The sequence below is a fragment of the Balaenoptera ricei genome, chromosome 11, assembly GCF_028023285.1.
Source record: "Balaenoptera ricei isolate mBalRic1 chromosome 11, mBalRic1.hap2, whole genome shotgun sequence".
In the NCBI taxonomy this organism is placed as follows: Eukaryota; Metazoa; Chordata; class Mammalia; order Artiodactyla; family Balaenopteridae; genus Balaenoptera; species Balaenoptera ricei.
The window spans coordinates 66,196,420-66,214,450 of record NC_082649.1 but is presented as its reverse complement, the minus strand read 5'-3'; the positions used below and the strand labels follow the sequence as shown (position 1 = coordinate 66,214,450).

Sequence of the window (18,031 nt, the reverse complement as noted above, 5' to 3'; positions counted from 1 at the left end):
CCCAAGTGAGCTCATTGTTTTAAAAATATTTTTGTGGTATTCATTTACATTTTCAATAGGATGATACAATTGAAGCATTAAAAAGCATGAAAATACTAATACCCAGTCCCCCATCAGTCCAGCTCCCACCAGTCCCCTCTGACAAGGAGCCGCTGTCACTTATTTCTAGTGTTCCTCCTGCACATTGTTCTGCCTCTCGCTTTTTCCACTTAAGTCTATCCTGAAGATCGTCCCCTTTCAACCTGTCGGTGCTGCTGTGTTCTTTTTCACAGCTGCATAGTAGTACTCCATTGCAAGGATCTATCAGAATTCATTTAATGCATCTCATATTGAGGGATTTTAGGAGGTTCCATTTCTTTACTATGACAAACATTGCTGTGATAATTAACCTTGTACAAATGTGAATTCACACAGGAGTGAAAGGCAAGTTTGTAGGAGTGAATTTCTTGGCCAAAAGGACATTTGTACTTTTGATAGATGGTGCCGAATTGCCTGCCTAGAGCTGAACCCATCACCCACCCCCCACCCCCCAGCAGCATATACAGGGTGCTAGTTCCCCACAGCCTCCCCGCAAGATGCAGTATCCTGCTTTTTGGTTTTTTCCAATCTGAAAGGTGAAAAATGTCTCTCAGTCTAGCCTTGATTTGTATTTCTCTTATTATCAGTAAAGTCAAGCTTCTTTTCATATGTTTAAGGGCCATTTTAATTTCTTTTCCTATAAACTGCCTGTTGATATTTTTGCCCATTTTTCTATTGGTTGTTGGTCTTTTTCTTATTAATTTATAGGAACTCTTGATATATTGGGGAGATTAGCTCTTTATGATATGAGTTGCAAATATTTTCCCCTATTTGTCTTTTGGCTTTACTTATGGTTTTTTTGTAGTTATTTTGCTGATTTTTATGAAATCAAGTGTATCAGTCTTCTCTTTCTTGGCTTCTGGATTTTGTGTTATAGTTAGAAAGCCCTTCTCCTGATTGAGTTCATTCTTTACATTTGTAGTTAAACTGATACCTTCACTGACCTTTGATGGCTGTGAGGAGCTAAAGCCCACTCAAAGAAGCTTGAGTGAAGGGGTTTGTTAACACAGATTCTGAAGGTTCCATAGTAGCACCTCTCACTCTGTGCTGTGTACATACATCACCAGGAGTCTTGTTAGAATGCAGATTCTGATGCAGCAGGTCCAGGGTAAATCTGAGAGTCTGCACTTTTAATAAGTACCCAGATGGTGCCCATGCAGCTAGTCCAAGACCACACTTTGATTAGCAGGCCATAGAACTTATCCGTAGGAAGGAGGGCCCAGGCTCCTCTCCCTCCAGGCCTTTCTCCTTCCAGATCTGACCTTAGCTTCTCCTTGAGGTTTGATCCTTCCTCTCTCTGTTCTCTCCTCCCCACCTCTCAATTTCTAGCTCCAGCCTTGGCCCTGGCATGCCCTTATTTTCCAGGACTTCACAGCCCCAGTACCCAGTGTCACCTGACTACTTACTTTGTGTCTCTCTGGAGGGAGAAGCCTAACTGACTCTTCTTGGTTTAAGTGTGCATTCTTGGTTCAATCAGCTGTGGCTTGGGGCAGGGTCACCTGCCCATCCTAGTTGCCTGGGCCCACTCCTTCAGAAGGAGAGAGGATGGCTTTATCCAGGCAGCCATTTAGCCTATGCTGTGAGCATCAAGCTTTATTAACTCTGGCCCCTGAAGGGAAGCCCAGATCAGCCCTGGATCAAAGAAGCCCAGACCTGTAGGAGGGCAGGGCTCTATGGGAGAGAATGGAGTGGGGTCAAGTAGGCATAGGCAGCCCAGCCTCGGACATTGTTTGACTGTGACCACTATGCAGGAGCTTCCTTGTCTGACCACAGAGAGGCCTACCCCTTCTGGGCTCAGAGGAGGGGGCATATGATGTGAGGCAGGGGTCCAACTTTATTCTTTTCCATGTGGATATCCAGTTTTCCCATTACCAATTGTTGAAAAAATGATTCTTTCTCCATTGAATTGTCTGGCACCCTTGTTGAAATTCAATTGACCATAAATGTGATTGAACTTAAGCTCTAAGAGTCCTGAATGTATAAGTTGAAATTACTTTCCTCCTGAAAGAGTTTGCACCTGCTTTTGCCATGCGGCATTACCAACCCAGGACCATTTTAAACTCCTTCAAGAATTCCAGCCTGATAGGGATTAATATCCAGAACATACAGAGAATTCCTAAAACTCAACAACCAGAAAACAAAACCCAATTCAAAAATGGGCAAAGGATTTGAATAGACATTTCTCCAGAGAAGATATACAGATGGACAGTAAACACATGAAAAGATGCTCAACATTACTAATCATTAGAGAAATGCAAATCAAAACTACAATGAGATACCACCTTACACGCATTAGGATGGCTACTAATAAAAAAAAAAAAAGGAAATAACAAGTGTTGGCAAGGATGTGGAGTAATTGGAACCCTCGTGTGCTGTTGGTGGGAATGTAAAATGGTACAGCCACTATGTGAAATAAACCAGTCACAGAAAGACAAATAACTGTATGGTTCCACTTACATGAGGTACTTAGAGTAGTCAGAAATCATAAAGATAGACTACACATAGAAAATTCTAAAGATGCTACCAGAAAACTACTAGAGTTCATCAATGAATTTGGTAAAGTTGCAGGATACAAAATTAATACACAGAAATCTGTTGCATTTCTATACACTAACAACAAAAGATCAGAAAGAGTAATTAAGGAAACAATCCCATTTAGCACTGCAACAAAAAGAATAAAATACCTAGGAATAAACCTACCTAAGGAGGCAAAAGACCTGTACTCAGAAAATGATAAGATACTGATGAAAGAAGTCAAACATGACACAAACAGATGGAGGGATATACCATGTTCTTGGACTGAAAGAGTCAATATTGTGAAAATGACTATACTACCCAAAGCATTCTACAGATTCAGTGCAATCCCTATCGAATTACCAATGGCATTTTTCACAGAATTAGAACAAAAAATTTTACAATTTGTACGGAAACACAAAAGACCCCGAATAGCCAAAGCAATCTTGAGAAAGAAAAATGGAGCTGGAGGAATCAGGTGTCCTGACTTCAGACTATACTACAAAGCTACAGTAATCAAAACAGTATGGTACTGGCACAAAAACAGAAATATAGATCATTGGAACAGAATAGAAAGTCCAGAGATAAACCCACGCACCTCTGGTCACCTAATCTATGACAAAGGAGACAAGAATATACAATGAAGAAAATAACAGCCTCTTCAATAAGTGGTGCTGGGAAAACTGTACAGCTACATGTAAAAGAATGAAATTAGAACACTCCCTAACACCTTACACAAAAATAAACTCAAAATGGATTGGAGACCTAAATGTAAGGCTGGACACTATAAAACTCTTAGAGGAAAACATAGGCAGAACGCTCTTTGACATAAATTGCAGCAAGATCTTTTTTGATCCACCTCCTACAGTAATGAAAGTAAACACAAAAATAAACAAATGGGATCTAATTAAAAGCTTTTGCACAGAAACGGAAACCATAAACAAAGCAAAAAGACAACCCTCAGAATAGGAGAAAATATTTGCAAGTCAAGCAACCAACAAGGGATTACTCTCCAAAATACACAACCAGCTCATGCAGTTCAATATCAAAAAAACAGACAACCCAATCAAAAAAATGGGCAGAAGATCTAAATAGACGTTTCTCCAAAGAAGACCTACAGATGGCCAAAAAGCACATGAAAAGATGCTCAACATAACTAATTATTAGAGAAATGCAAATCAAAACCTCAATGAGGGGACTTCCCTGGTGCTGGTTAAGGCTCCCTGCTTCCAACACAGGGGATGCAGGTTCGATCCCTGGTTGGCGAACTAGGATCCCACATGCTGCGCTGCTTGGCCAAAATAACTAACTAAATAAAACAAACAAATAAACAAAAACTATCAATACAATGAGGTATCCCCTCACACTGGTGAGAATGGTGATCATCAGAAAGTCCACAAACAAAATGCTGAACTCATAGAAACAGAGATTAGAATGGTGGTTACCAGGGGCTGGGGATGGGGGTGGGGAATGGGGAGATGTTGGTCAAAGGACACAAACTTCCAGTTATAAGAGGAATAAGTTCTGGGGATCTAATGTATAGCATGGTAATTATAGTTAATAATGCTGTAGTATATACTTGAAAGTTGCTAAGAGAGTAGATCTTAAATGTTCTCACCACAAAAAAGAAATAGTACTTATATGATATGATGGAGGTGTTAGCTAATGCTATGGTTGCAATCATTTTGCAATATATAAGTGTGTCAAATCAACACACTGTACACCTTAAACTTATGCAATATTATATTATATGGCAATTACATCTCAATAAATCTGGGGGGAAAAAAAGTCCACAAAAAATAAATGCTGGTGGACAAATACATACTACCAAATGTAAAACAGATAGCTAGTGGGAAGCAGCTGCATAGCACAGGGAGATCAGCTTGGTGCTTTGTGACCACCTAGAGGGGTGGGATAGGGAATGGGAGGGAAACGCAAGAGGGAGGAGATATGGGGTATGTGTATACGTATAGCTGATTCACTTTGTTATAAAGCAGAAACTAACACACCAAAAAGATAAATAAATAAAAATGAATAAGTAAATAAATGCTGGAGAGGGTGTGGAGAAAAGGGAACCCTCCTACACTGTTGGTGGGAATGTAAATTGGTACAACCACTATACAGAACAGTATGGAGGTTCCTTAAAAAACTAAAAATAGAACTACTATATGACCCAGCAATCCTCACTCCTGGGCACACACCCAGAGAAAACCAAAATCCAAAAAGATACATGCACCCCAGTGTTCATTGCAGCACTATTTACAATAGCCAAGATATGGTATGGAAGCAACCTAAATGTACATCGACAGAGGAATGGATAAAGATGTGGTACATATATACAATGGAATACTACTCAGCCATAAAAAAGAATGAAATAATGCCATTTGCAGCAACATGGTGTGACCTAGAGATTATCATACTAAGTGAAGTAAGTCAGACAGAGAAAGACAAATATCATATGATGTCACTCATATGTGGAATCTAACTTTTTTAAATGATACAAATGAACTTATTTACAAAATAGAAACAGACTTACAGATATTGAAAACAAACTTATGGTTACCAAAGAGGAAATGTGGCAGGGAGGGATAAATCAGGAGTTTGGGATTAACATACAACACACTACAATATATAAGATAGATAACCAACAGAGACCTACTATATAGCACAGGGAACTCTACTCAATATTCTGGGACAACCTATATTCTGGGATAACCTATATGTGAAAAGAATCTAAAAAAGAATGAATATATGTATATGTATAATTGAATCACTTTGCTGTACACCTGAAACTAACACAACATTGTAAATCAACTACACTCCAATAAAACTTTAAAAAAAATAATTTAAAAATTAAATGACTGACTTAAAAAAATCATAAAGATTGAAAGTATAGTGGTGATTTTCAGGGTCTGGGGGGAGAGGGGAACGGGGAGTTATTGTTCAAAGCATATGGAATTTCAGTTTGGGATGATGAAAAGAGTTATGGAGATGGATGGTAGCGATGGTTGCACAACATTATCAATGTATTTAATACCACTAAACTGTACACTTAAACACAGTTAAGATGGAAATTTTTATGTTATGTGTATTTTACCACAATAAAAAATTGGGGTAAAATAATTCCAGCTTCATGTGGGAGCTTCAGTTTCAGTTCAGATTCACCATGTGGGGAATCTAGGATTCACCTCCAAATTCTATGTTGGTTTTAGCATTTGCTTGCTCACTGCCCTGCCCACTGATTCTTTTTCAGCTTACTTTTTCCACAGCTTTCCAAGAGCCTAGCAGTTCATTAAAAGGGTAGGATTCACGAACATCTGGTTGATTTGCCGAGTGAAGGCCCTTCAGAATACATGGGCCCCCACCCCTCTGGAGAGAGAGCCCTCTTCTTTTCTTTTTTTGAACCTACTTCTTGTCAGAAACTTTCAAGTGGGCCCTTGAAACATGCCTGTCTCCTTTTAAACATTTAAAAACAGTTTTACACACCTTCTTTAGGATGAAAGAATGAGAGGGATGGGATGGAACATTGTTTCTCACAGAACTGGGGCTAGTCAAAGGGAATCCTTGTCCCCAAACAGTGATATTTGCAGGAAGAATGATGGGGTGGATATAAGTGGTGTGGCTTCTGAGTCCTTGTTAGGTCCGCATGTCCTAATCAACTTCTGTTTTCTCCCCTTTTCTGTGTCTAGCACAATTATTCGAAAACCATGATGGGCCTCCAGCAGACACATAGAAAATAGGGACTCACTGCCAGTGCGTTGAAGGACGAAACCCCCAGCTACTCCTGCCTGCTCTAGAGGCACTGCCAAAGCACCTGCCCAGACTCCAATCCCTCTGCTCCAAGGCTGGGCGCAGCCCAGAGAACACACAATGGCCTACCTGCCAGGAGGAACAGCCTTCAAAGGACACCTTCGAATATCTTCACAGAACACTTTTGGTTTCGATTCACTGTCTTATATGCAGGGACAGGATAAAATAACTTTCTAGTTCAGCTTTCGGCGCTCATCCAAGAACTTTATTTTATTTCCTATCTGGGAGGATGTCTTCCCTATGTACAGGTGGGGTCCTAACTGAGTCTCCAGTAAGAAAGTGAAGAAGTAGCTCAGCCAGTCTCCCTCTGGCAGGCCTTTGTCCCACTGGTCAGCCTCTTTCCTTTCCTGGATGGCCATCCTGGGGATGAGCTGGGTCCGAGGAGCCCTGGTTCTCATGGGTGAGACTGTAGGTTCTCTCAGGGAATCCTCTCTGTGTTCCTGAGCCAGTGAAGGCAGGAGGCGCTTCTTCCTCAGCAACCAGGAGAGGATGGGGTGTAGGTGGAAATGACTGAAAGGCAGATTTTTACCTCAAAATAAGAAGAGGCTTAAAATGAGATCATTCCTACCATGAAGTTAGCAGTGAGAACCCCATGGTGGGAGGCTGTCTGGCACGGAGATTGCAGAACCTGCACTAGCTGGAAGGTTGAACTAAATGGCATCTTTCCAATCAAAGACCCTATGGTTCTGTTCTTCAGCCCATCAGTGAGCAGCCAGATGGGGGTTTTGTTGAAGAAAGAAAGCTGAAGGCTTTCCTTAAGGTCTCTGCCCTCTCTCCTATCCACCCCCTTTCTCTTTCACTGACTGGCAGATACACAATGGTCCTGAAACAGCTTTCAGAGACTCCTTCTATGCCAAGGCTTCCCGGAGCAGCTTTGGAGTCCCCTGACTTCATTCCCCTGGATGATACACGGGGGGGCTGTCACTGATCAGCACTTATGGTGTACACACAGCCTTGTTGGTCAGTCCTCATGTTTCCTTTAAATGTGGCCAAACAGGCCGATATGTCCAGGCTCTGCTCATCATCCCAGCTGATGAGTTGGAGGCCTTAGAGAGTTCAGATTCTTTCCCTTCTTGGCTGCCCTTGCCCTTACCAGGACTTGTTTGGGGTTCCCACGTCTTTGGAGCAGCTCAGGAAATAGAACATAGTAAACAGGGGTACATCATCCTGCTGAAGCCACAGGAAGCAGCCATTTGTGGTATAACCAGTCCCCCTTCCCTTCATTCCCTGTCACTGGCTAGAATGGCATGTGGCATGCTGGACGTCCCTGCACAGAATTCCTGGACAGCCAGTCCTGGGGCCCACAGGCCAGGGCAGGCTGGGCCTCTGTCATGGCAGTTGGTCCCATTTGTCTCTAGCTCATTCATCACCACATACGCCTCGGTCAGTTCTGGCACAAACTGAAACAAGTAATCATCAGCGTGGGCAGAGCCACAGGAATAAGCCAAACGGTGCTCTGTAGATCACCCTCCATGCAAACTCCTCACAGGAGCAGATGCTTCCAACATGACAGGGAGCTGGGGGGCATGATGTCCACTCAAATATGCCTGTTGTTCTAGAAAATAATTCCTGCTGAGCTAATCTGACCATCACAATCACCCCTAAAGGGACTTCCAATTCCATCAATGTGACAGATAAGGTAACCTGAAAACACTCTGGCTACAAACAGTCTAAAGTATAACATTCTTTTAAATGCAAAGCTAAATTTGCAGGAAAGAAAGGGAACTGCCAGGAGCTGGAGAATTGAAAACCAGAGTGGTCAGTGTGTGAACCGGCTGTGGCTGGTAGAAGGTGTGTGAGCGGATGGTTGCTCTTGAGTGTTAATGCCCATGTAAGTGTGAGAAATAAGACTATGGCCCATGCCTCATAGGAAGATGGAAATGGGACCCCTTGCATAAAGGTAGCACCTGATGAGGAGGTGAGCTAAAAAAATTTCCCCACTGACATGGAGAAATAACAAGGAAACTATCCCCAGGGATGAGGGAGAACAGGTCCTGTGAGAATTTGCAACCCTGCACAGGTTTGGGATTCAAATTTACACTGTGTGGTCCAGGAACCACCAGGCTGAAGAATTAGCATAAAAATTAGCCCAAGGCTTCAATAAAACTGGAGATCTAAATGTTTGTTTTTAGACAGAAAAAAAATATTTTCCCAAGGTTGAAACACCTAGTAGAATCAAATTTTAAAATCTAGTGTTCAGGCCCTTTATCCAGCTACACAGCATTCCCACAAAGCCCTAGTAAACATGAGCTCCAAAGATTAAACACACACACAGACACACACATGCACATGCATGCACATGTGTGCACATGTGGCATACATGGAAACAATGTATCATGATGGAGGCACAGTGTAAACAGAATCAGAGTTATAAGAACTTCGGATAACAAATTACTGGATAAAGATTATACAATATATATGTTATGTTTTAAATAAAGACAAAGTATGTGTCAAACATATGATAAAGGCTACTAAAATAGAGTGCATATTTTTTTAAAAAGAATTTCTAGGAATGAAGAAAATGTAGTTCTAAAAGTTAAAATGACAGACTAGAAACAGTGAAAGAGAGAATTAATGACCTGGATGTTGGATCTGAAGAAACTGCTGGGACTTGTAGCGTAGAGGGAGGAAGAGAAAGAAAATTGAAAGCACGGATAAGAGTCATGGTGGAGAGAATGAGAAGATTTAGGAAACATCTAATCACAGATCCAGAGGAGATAATAGGGAGATCACTCTCTTGGTGATCTCATCCAGCCTTGTGGCTTTAAACATCATCCATGTGCCAACTCTCAATTTTATATATCTAGCTTTGGCTGCTCTCCTGATCCCCAAAACTGTACAGGCATACCTTGGAGATACTGTGGGTTTGATTCCAGACCACTGCAATAAAGTGAATATCTCAATAAAGCGAGTCATATGAATTCTTTAGTTTCCCAGTGCATATAAAAGTTATGTTTACACTGTAGTCTAATAAGTGTATAATAGCATTATGTCTAAAAAATGTACATACCTTAATTAAAAAATACTTTATTACTAAAAAATGCGAACCATCATCTGAACCTTCAGTGAGTTGTAATCTTTAGCAATAGTAACATCAAAGATCACTGATCACAGATCACCATAAGAAGTATAATAATAACGAAAAATTTTTAAATATTGTGAGAATTACCAAAATGTGACACAGAGACGCAAGTTGAGCAAATGCTGTTAGACATTTACACCAATAGATTTACTCAATGCAGGGTTGCCATAAATCTTTAATTTGTAAAAAGCGCAGTATCTGCAAAGTGCAAAAAGCAAAATGTAATAAAACAAGGTATACCTGTATAGCTAACTGCTAACTTGGCATCTCCACTTGAGTGTCTATTAAGATATCTACAAATCAGCATGTTTAAAACTAAATGCTCGGACTTCCCTGGTGGCGCAGTGGTTAAGAATCCGCCTGCCAATGCAGGGCACGCAGGTTCGAGCCCTGGTCCGGGAAGATCTTACATGCTGAAGAGCAACTAGACCCGTGCGCCACAACTACTGAGCCTGTGCTCTAAACCCTGTGAGCCACAACTACTGAGCCCATGTGCCACAACTACTGAAGCCCGCGCACCTAGAGCCTGTGCTCCGCAACAAGAGAAGCCACCGCAATGAGAAGCCCGCACACCGCAGTGAAGAGTAGCCCCCGCTCGCTCCAACTGGAGAAAAGCCCACACGCAGCTACGACCCAACACAGCCAAAAATAAATAAATAAATAAATAAATTTATTTAAAAAAAAAAACACAAAAAACCTAAATGCTCAAATGCCACCCCAAAACATGCTCCACCCACAGCCTTCTTTATCTCAGCCCTATTGCTCAGGCTAAAATCCTTAGTTTTGTATTTCACTCCTCTTACACCCCACATTGAATCTGTCAAGAAATTTAGTGGACTTTAACCTCTGAACTATATTAAAAATCTGATCATTTATCAGCTTGCAGGATCTCCGCAGTGAAAGCACATAGTCTTTAGCCACTGCACTACCAGGGAATTACCAGGAGTCTCACTCTGAACTTGACTGTTGATCAGTGGTTGCACTTTTCTGAGGCAATACGATATAGGGGTAGAACATGGGCGTAAACATCTTACTGGTGTGGGACCTTGGAACAAGTTGTCCAATTTTCCTGCCTTCCTTTCCTCATGTGTAAAAGAACAATTAATTATCCTGGGGCTCTGTGAAATGAAATTAATGTATGTCTAGTGCACAGTAGGACCTCAACCAACTGAAACTGCCATGACAGTGACAATAACTATAATAATAATAAAGATATGAATGTGTTCAGCATTACATCTGATAGACGGTGAACAAACACACACACACACACACACACACACACACACACACACCAACCAATGTTAGGCTCCCTTTCCACTCCCCAAAATAGATTTTGGATTTGAAAAGGCAGCATTCAGACTGGCATTATCTTTCTCCAATTAATCCTGACTGATGGCTTTTTAAGACCAACCCAAAAGTTTACAGTAAAAGTAGCTGCTAAAAATATAGTGCCATCCTGGGCAGTGTTACTGGAGGTCAAGTGTCTGGGGTTAGGGAAGTAGCAGCCCCACTGCACACCACATCTGCCAGGCTACACTTGGGACTTCATGTCAGGGACTGGAGGCAGTGTTATAAGTGAACAGACTCCCCTGGGGAGGGTGACCAGCATCATGAGTGGCTCTGAAAATTCTGTCAAGCAAGGAATAATCATGGAAACCAGGGATATTCAATTTGAGAAGAGAAATCCAAATAGGACATATTCATATTCATATTCTGTCATTTCAGGAGACAAAAACGGAATGAGAATTTTCCAACCCAGAAATGGATTGTCTTGGTACAAACTGGGCTCCCAGTTCCTGGAGGATACAAGCAGTGTCTAGGCAGACCCAATCAAAGCCCTCAAACCAGGAAGAAAGATCTTGAAGGCCTCGAGTTTTCTTCTAAATCTAGATTCTGTGATTCTATAAAAGCAGTTGTGGAAAAGTTACTTAACATATCAGTTGAAAATTACATCATATACAGAGATATTCACACACATATATGAATAAAAAAGACTAAAATGTCAAAAGTGGTTATTTCTGGATGAAACTGGAAGTGATTTTTTCCCCTTAAATTTTAAAATATTTTTAAATTTTTCTGTTAAATATAATTTGCTTTTCTTAACAAAAATAACATTTAATTTAGAAAGATATTTTTATATGAGCAGATGAAAGACATTTTTACCAGCTCAGCTTTCCAACAATAAAGGGAGAGGCACCCTATTTGCAGAAATGTATCAGCAATGGCTGGAAGAAAAAAGAGGGAGTATTGCAGGCAGGGAAGGGGCTTACCTCAAAGGTCAGCCATGATTGTGTGATTTGATAACTAAATGGCTTTTAAGAAACAAGTGGGATTTTCCTATTATACACCCCTTGAAGGAGATTCTGCTCTGTCCAGAAAAGCTGTAAAAAGCATTAGGATGCTAGAGTTGAGTGTGTGTGGAGTGGACAAGTATTGTTCTTTTATTATTATTATTATTTATTTATTTTGGCTGCACCGGGTCTTAGTTGAGGCACGCGGGATCTTCGTTGTGGCATGAGGGATCGTTTACTTGCAGCATGTGGACTTCTTAGTTGTGGCATGCATGCAGGATCTAGTTCCATTACCAGGGATCGAACCCAGGCCCTCTGCATTGGGAGCGTGGAGTCTCACCCACTGGACCACCAGGGTAGTCCCAAGTGGACAAGTATTGTTCTTAAATTTGGGAATGATGGCAAGGGCAGAGATGGCAAGGGTGGAAGAAACTGTCTTTGCTATAGCGCTGTGTCTAGCCTTCTCCTGCAGAAGGTGAGAGGGGCTGAAGGAGGAACTGGAAGGCTCCCAGAGATGCTGAGAGCATAGAGAATGTGGTCACATATGTGGCCAGGTACATGAAAAAGGAACACAGGGTCTGAGAACCCCGTGCCAAGTCCACATGCTACCACTCAGAGTCTGTGACCTTAGGTGCCACTTCTCTGAGGCTCAATCTCTGCATTTGTAAAATGGAGGCAGCAGCTGTTACTGCCCTCCCTACTACATGGATGCTAAAAGGACGAGGCAAGTTAATGTCTATGAAGACTTTGCAATTCATAAATGCCCATTATTTATTCCTGTTCACGATTATAACTTTTTTGAAAAATTCTCCTTTAACAACAGATAAATGGACATTCTTCTTCAGTGCTGCAGAATCAACTGGCTCATGTTTTCTGGAGGACAGTTAGGTAGTCTATCTCCAGAGCCTTAAAAATGTATATCGGTACATACTTTTTACATTAGTACAAACTTTTTGGATAAAAATTTGGTGATACCTTTAACAATTTTAATTGTGTATAACAGAGGTGTACCATAAACACATTTTGTTCAAATACAAATTTTAATTAGAATTATTTTAAAATTATTTCAAAATTATTATATAGTAATTATTATTTTTATAAATAATTATAATTATTTTATTTTAGTAGCCAAATTTTTTAAGTTTTACATTTTAATCCTTATGGGCACCATAATTTCCAAGTAACACGGGCTGCTCGATTGTTACGTGTACTTCTGTGATACTAAACAGTCATTCATTTTCAGTATAGTCAGCAAAGGTGAGTGGAGGAGCCAGATTTATTTCCGTAGGTTCTGCAGTAAAGTGTTCAGCTGACAGTGATGTTGTCATCAAGTTATTAAAGTTTCCTTCCTCTCTAGCAGCGAGCTGACTGGGTAAAGATTTATCTCCTCTTCAATTCCTGGATTTGAGGCTAAGTTGGTGATACAATTTCACTGAAGCAAACACACAAACTGAAGAGTTTTGCTTTACTTGAAGAAAACACTTACTAAATAGTAGATGTAACATTGTTACTTTCACTTACATATTTTTATTTCTAGTAAATAGATTCCTTTGACTTTGGACCTAGAACTGTTGCTGTGGAGCAAGGTGACTTGTGTTTAAGGAAACAAAACTGTTTATGAATATCCATGTGATACTCAGCTTCCACTGCATACACACCAACTTCAGTATCTTCCCTGGAGTGAGAATATAGGAGAATCTTTAGAGTAGGGTTCATGGAAAGTATACTAGCACTCTCAAGGTTATCTCTATTGGGAAAAGACTCTCCAAAAGACCCCCTGAAGACCTGTTAAAGTTAAGTTAAATTTAATAAACTTACAGCATTAAAGAGAATGCCAAATTGACAAAGTCATAAAAACTTCTCAGAAGGGGAAAGTCAGGGAAGGATGTTTACAGGGCTTTAGGGCCCAAACTGGGTAGTTTAAAGGAGGGTCTTGCAAAGCAGGAAACTGATCGAGATTAGGCAGAATTTATAACAATAATTTTGGATTGGTACGCACAGTGAGGCAACAGTCTTTAAGCAAGTGTCAATGAGTAAAATGCTAGTTTTGATAAGTAAGCTCTTTTTGTTAGTTCATAGTCTTCTAGGAGCAAGTATTTGTTGGAACAAATAGCTAAGTTATTTTTGCTTGTTCTCAGTGTATAATGACAGGAAAGTATGCATGGACCCAGTACTTTTTTTAATCCAGAGAGAGGAAATTAAATTGGTTTCAGTTCTCTTTATCAGGTTCCTGCAAACTATTTTTATCGTAAGCAACAATTGGTTGTTAGTAAGTCCTACTGTGTTGGTATTATTATTGAAAAATAGTGATAAGTCTTGTTATCGTTGTACTTAAACACCTAATGGCTGCCATTTCAACCTGTATATGTATGACAAGACAGTTCCCAAATCTCTGACAGGTCAGGTAATGTCTTTGCCTGAAGAAAAATGATGAAAGCAGCCCGTTCTCTGCCTTTGACCAACACATCCTGCTGCACTAAAGGGACTGTCTGAAGAAACATCTGAAAGGTATAGACAAAGCACTGTATGCCTCTGATTCCAAAACCACTCACAAGCTTTACCATGTGTGTTCCATTGTCAAGGACACTCATGAAACATTTTCTTCATTGATTTTCCATCCTATAAATACTTACTTAACCAGATTAGCTCTCTTAGACCAGAAATCTCTTGATCACGGTATTAGTTTTCTGTTGCTGCTGTAACAAATTACCACGAATTTAGTAGCTTGAAACAATACAAATTTATTATTTTATAGTTTGAAGTCTGATGTTGGGCTAAAATCAAGGTGACAAAAGGGAAGAATCCATTTCCTTGCCTTTTCCAGTTTCTAGAAGCTGTCTACATTCCTTGGCTCATGGCCCCTTTCCTCCATCTACAAAGTCATCTCTCTGACTGTTCTTCCATAGTCTTGTCTCCCTCTGACACTTCTTTTCAGCTTCCTTCTTTCACTTTTAAGGACCTTCGTAATTATCTTGTACCCATCCGGATAATCCAGAATAATCTATTTTAAAATCAGCTGATTAGTAAACTTGATTCTGTCTGCACCTTTGATCCCCCTTTGCCATGTAACCTAACATATTCACTGTTTCAGGTATTAGAAATGGACATCTTTGCGGGAGGGGCATTATTCTACCTACCAGAGTCAATAAGCAAAGCAGGAGCTTGGTCGACTAGATGGACTTGTTGATGTCCAGGGCTACCATGTGATCGCTGATGACGAGGTCAGGAAAGTCAGAAGTGATCACGAGATAGGCATTTTGCTATTTGGCTAAAACCAAACGCAAATATCAAATTTTGGTAGAATACCAAGGCTGAGACTGAACTTCAGTATGTTCCTAACACATTTTGACCCAGAAATCCACTTCTAGAAATTTATCCTAAAGAATTACTCACACAAGTGTGCAAAGTTATACAAACAAGAATATTTACTGCCACACAATTTATAAGAGAGAAAAACTGTAAGCAACTTAAATGTCTGTCCACTGGGGAATGGCTTACAAAATATACCTTTATTCTGGAATACTCTGCAACTTAAAATGAGGTAAACTTATAGACTAGGAGGATGTTCATGATCTACTCTAGTTTTTATAAAAGAGCAAGCTGTGGAACAATATGCATAGTATGATACCATTTTACCTTTTATAAATGTGTGTCTGTGCATGTGCGCACATATGTGTGTGGACATGCAGAGAAAAAAGGCTGGAAGTGTATACACCTATTAGCAATATAAACTCCTGTGTTGTTTGAATTTTTACAGTGAGCATGCACCACTTTAGTTTATCCCTTGACCCAGAAATTCTAATTCTAGGAAATTTACTAATGAAAACATCATGGTGATGAACAGAGATTTCTCTGCAAGGATATACACCACTGTTTATATAAGAGTGAACAATTGTTAGCACCCAAAATGAAGAGGGAATTGATTAAATGAGTTGTACATTTATACCATGGAAGTGTATACAGCCATTAAAAATAAAGATAATTTACAAAACAGAAATAGACTCACAAACATAGAAAACAAACTTACGGTTACCAAAGGGGAAAGGCAGGGGAGGGATAAATTTGGAGTTTGGGATTAAAATATACACACCACTATATGTAAAATAGATAAAAAACAAGGACTGTATAGCACAGGGAACTATACTCAATATCTTGTAATAACCTATAATGAAAAAGAATCTAAAAAAGAATATATATATATACATATATATATCTGAATCACTTTGCTGTACACGTGAAACTAACACATTGTAAATCAATTATATTTCAAGAAAAATTAAAATAAATAAGATCTCACACACACACACACACACACACACACACACACACAAAGACTGACAAATATACTACTAAATAAAAGTATTATAAAACATTATGTATAACGTGTACCATTTCATTCAAACGTACACACAAATAAAAATATTATTATGCAAATATCATCAGTAGCTATCTATGTAGGGTGGAATGATGGGTGATTTTTACTTTCTTAAGATTTTTTGGAAGAGAGGAAGAAGTCAGAGATGGGGCTCTAGTTCCACACTTCTCTCAGGATTGAACTTCCAAGGACAGTATGTGTATTAAGGACCCACAGTTTCGGGGTGGGATGAGAAATACCAGAATAGACAGCTTGTCCTGGATTCCCTGGAGCAGTCATTTAGAGAGCCCGTGCAGCACTCAGTAATCACAGATGGCCCACCAACATGCCCCCGTCTACTCGGTGCCACTGCCAACATGGTGCTACATCCAACATGGCACTGCTGCCAATGTGGCACTCTATCCAACATGGAATTCCTCTAACATGTTGCCACCACCAACATAGTGCTGCATCCAAAGGGCCCTACCACACAGTGGTACTCTGTTCAACATGGTGCTACATTCAACATGACATCAGAACCAACAAAGCAACTGAGCTGTAGAGTAACTGTGGCTGAGGAAGACTCCCAGGCAGTGGAGCTTGAGGTCAGCTTCACTGGCCAGCACATCCCAGTGAGGTGCCAGAGCAGAGGCAGAATCCAAGTGGATAAATAGGTTAATGAGCAAGGACCAACCACTCCCCCTATTCAAGCTTCCTTACCCAGGATCCCAGGAAGGAGGGAAAGAGGAAAGAGGAGAACCCTTGAGAGGGGGGCAAATGCTGAAACACAGAGGCAGAGGTTTACACACATTTGATATGTGGTTGTTGAGTTTATACACACTACATTTCCCTTTGCCTTGGCTAGTTTTCTTGCTTTGAGAGGGGATGTCAAAATATTCAAGCTTATCAATAGCAACAGGTCCTTGGACCTTTATTCTGCAGATTTGTTCATTACCCCATAAGCCTATTACTTTGGCCTTTCTTGAATTTACCCCCTGGAGAGATGTTTTAGGGTCTCTTTGGCAGCCTTTTGCCAAATAGGTTTTTCTATAACCAACTCTCCCTTTTATAACTTAAGCTCGTTGCCCTTTGAAAGTCCTTTTACTTACTAATTAATTTGCAAGGAACACTTTTGTTTACTCATTAACAGTGATCACTGCTCTCAACATACACTGCATATTTTTATTGTACAACACATATTTTAACCACACTAAGAAAATGATTTAAGGGAAAAAATTCCTCATATATCTCCCACTTAATATGTTAAATTTCTCCAATTCAGCTCTGAACCAACATAACCTGACTCACTGATATCAGTGTTCTAGTTTCTGCATTTAAGATGCTTTGTAAGCTTGGGATTAACATACACACACTACTATATATAAAATAGATAACCAAAAAGGACTTACTGTATAGCATGGGGAACTATACTCAATATTCTGTAATAACTTATATGGGAAAAAAATCTGAAAAAGAATGAATATATGTATATGTATAACTGAATCACTATGTGGTACACCTAAAACTAATACAACATTATAAATCTATTATACTCCAATAAAATTTTTTAAAATGCTATTGTATACAACCACATCGTTTGCCTTCAACATTGCCGTTTCTGTTGACTTCATGGTATTTCATTATGTTGATAAATTAGCATCTCTTGAGCCATTTCCCAAGTGTAACAGTTTAGGTAGACTGATCCTTTAAAAAGTGTTCTGGGGTGATCTCAATATAGGAACTTAAACAAAGTCACAAAATGATTACAGATCTCCAAACAAAAAAGTTCTGAAGAGAAAATCTAATTTTGGCTAACTATTAAAAGAATTAAAAGATCTCTCTTGTCAATTTTAATGTCAAGTAAACATGAAAACCAGTGTGTGTGAGCACTAGGCATAAATA

At 39.8% G+C, this 18,031-nt stretch overlaps 1 protein-coding gene across 6 annotated transcripts in view; it reads left to right on the top strand.

The window, feature by feature from the left end:
- KIF9 (kinesin family member 9) overlaps nucleotides 1–9,260 on the top strand; it is a 49,140-nt gene extending 39,880 nt beyond the window's left edge. For all 6 annotated transcript variants that reach the window (XR_009505839.1, XM_059939473.1, XM_059939471.1 and 3 more), the window contains one exon: nucleotides 6,282–9,260. Coding sequence is in view for 5 of the 6 variants with exons in the window: in XM_059939473.1 (XP_059795456.1) it covers nucleotides 6,282–6,332 (51 nt within the window). In the remaining variant the exon portion in view is untranslated. The remainder of the gene's footprint in view (nucleotides 1–6,281) is intronic.
- Nucleotides 9,261–18,031: the final 8,771 nt, after the last annotated feature.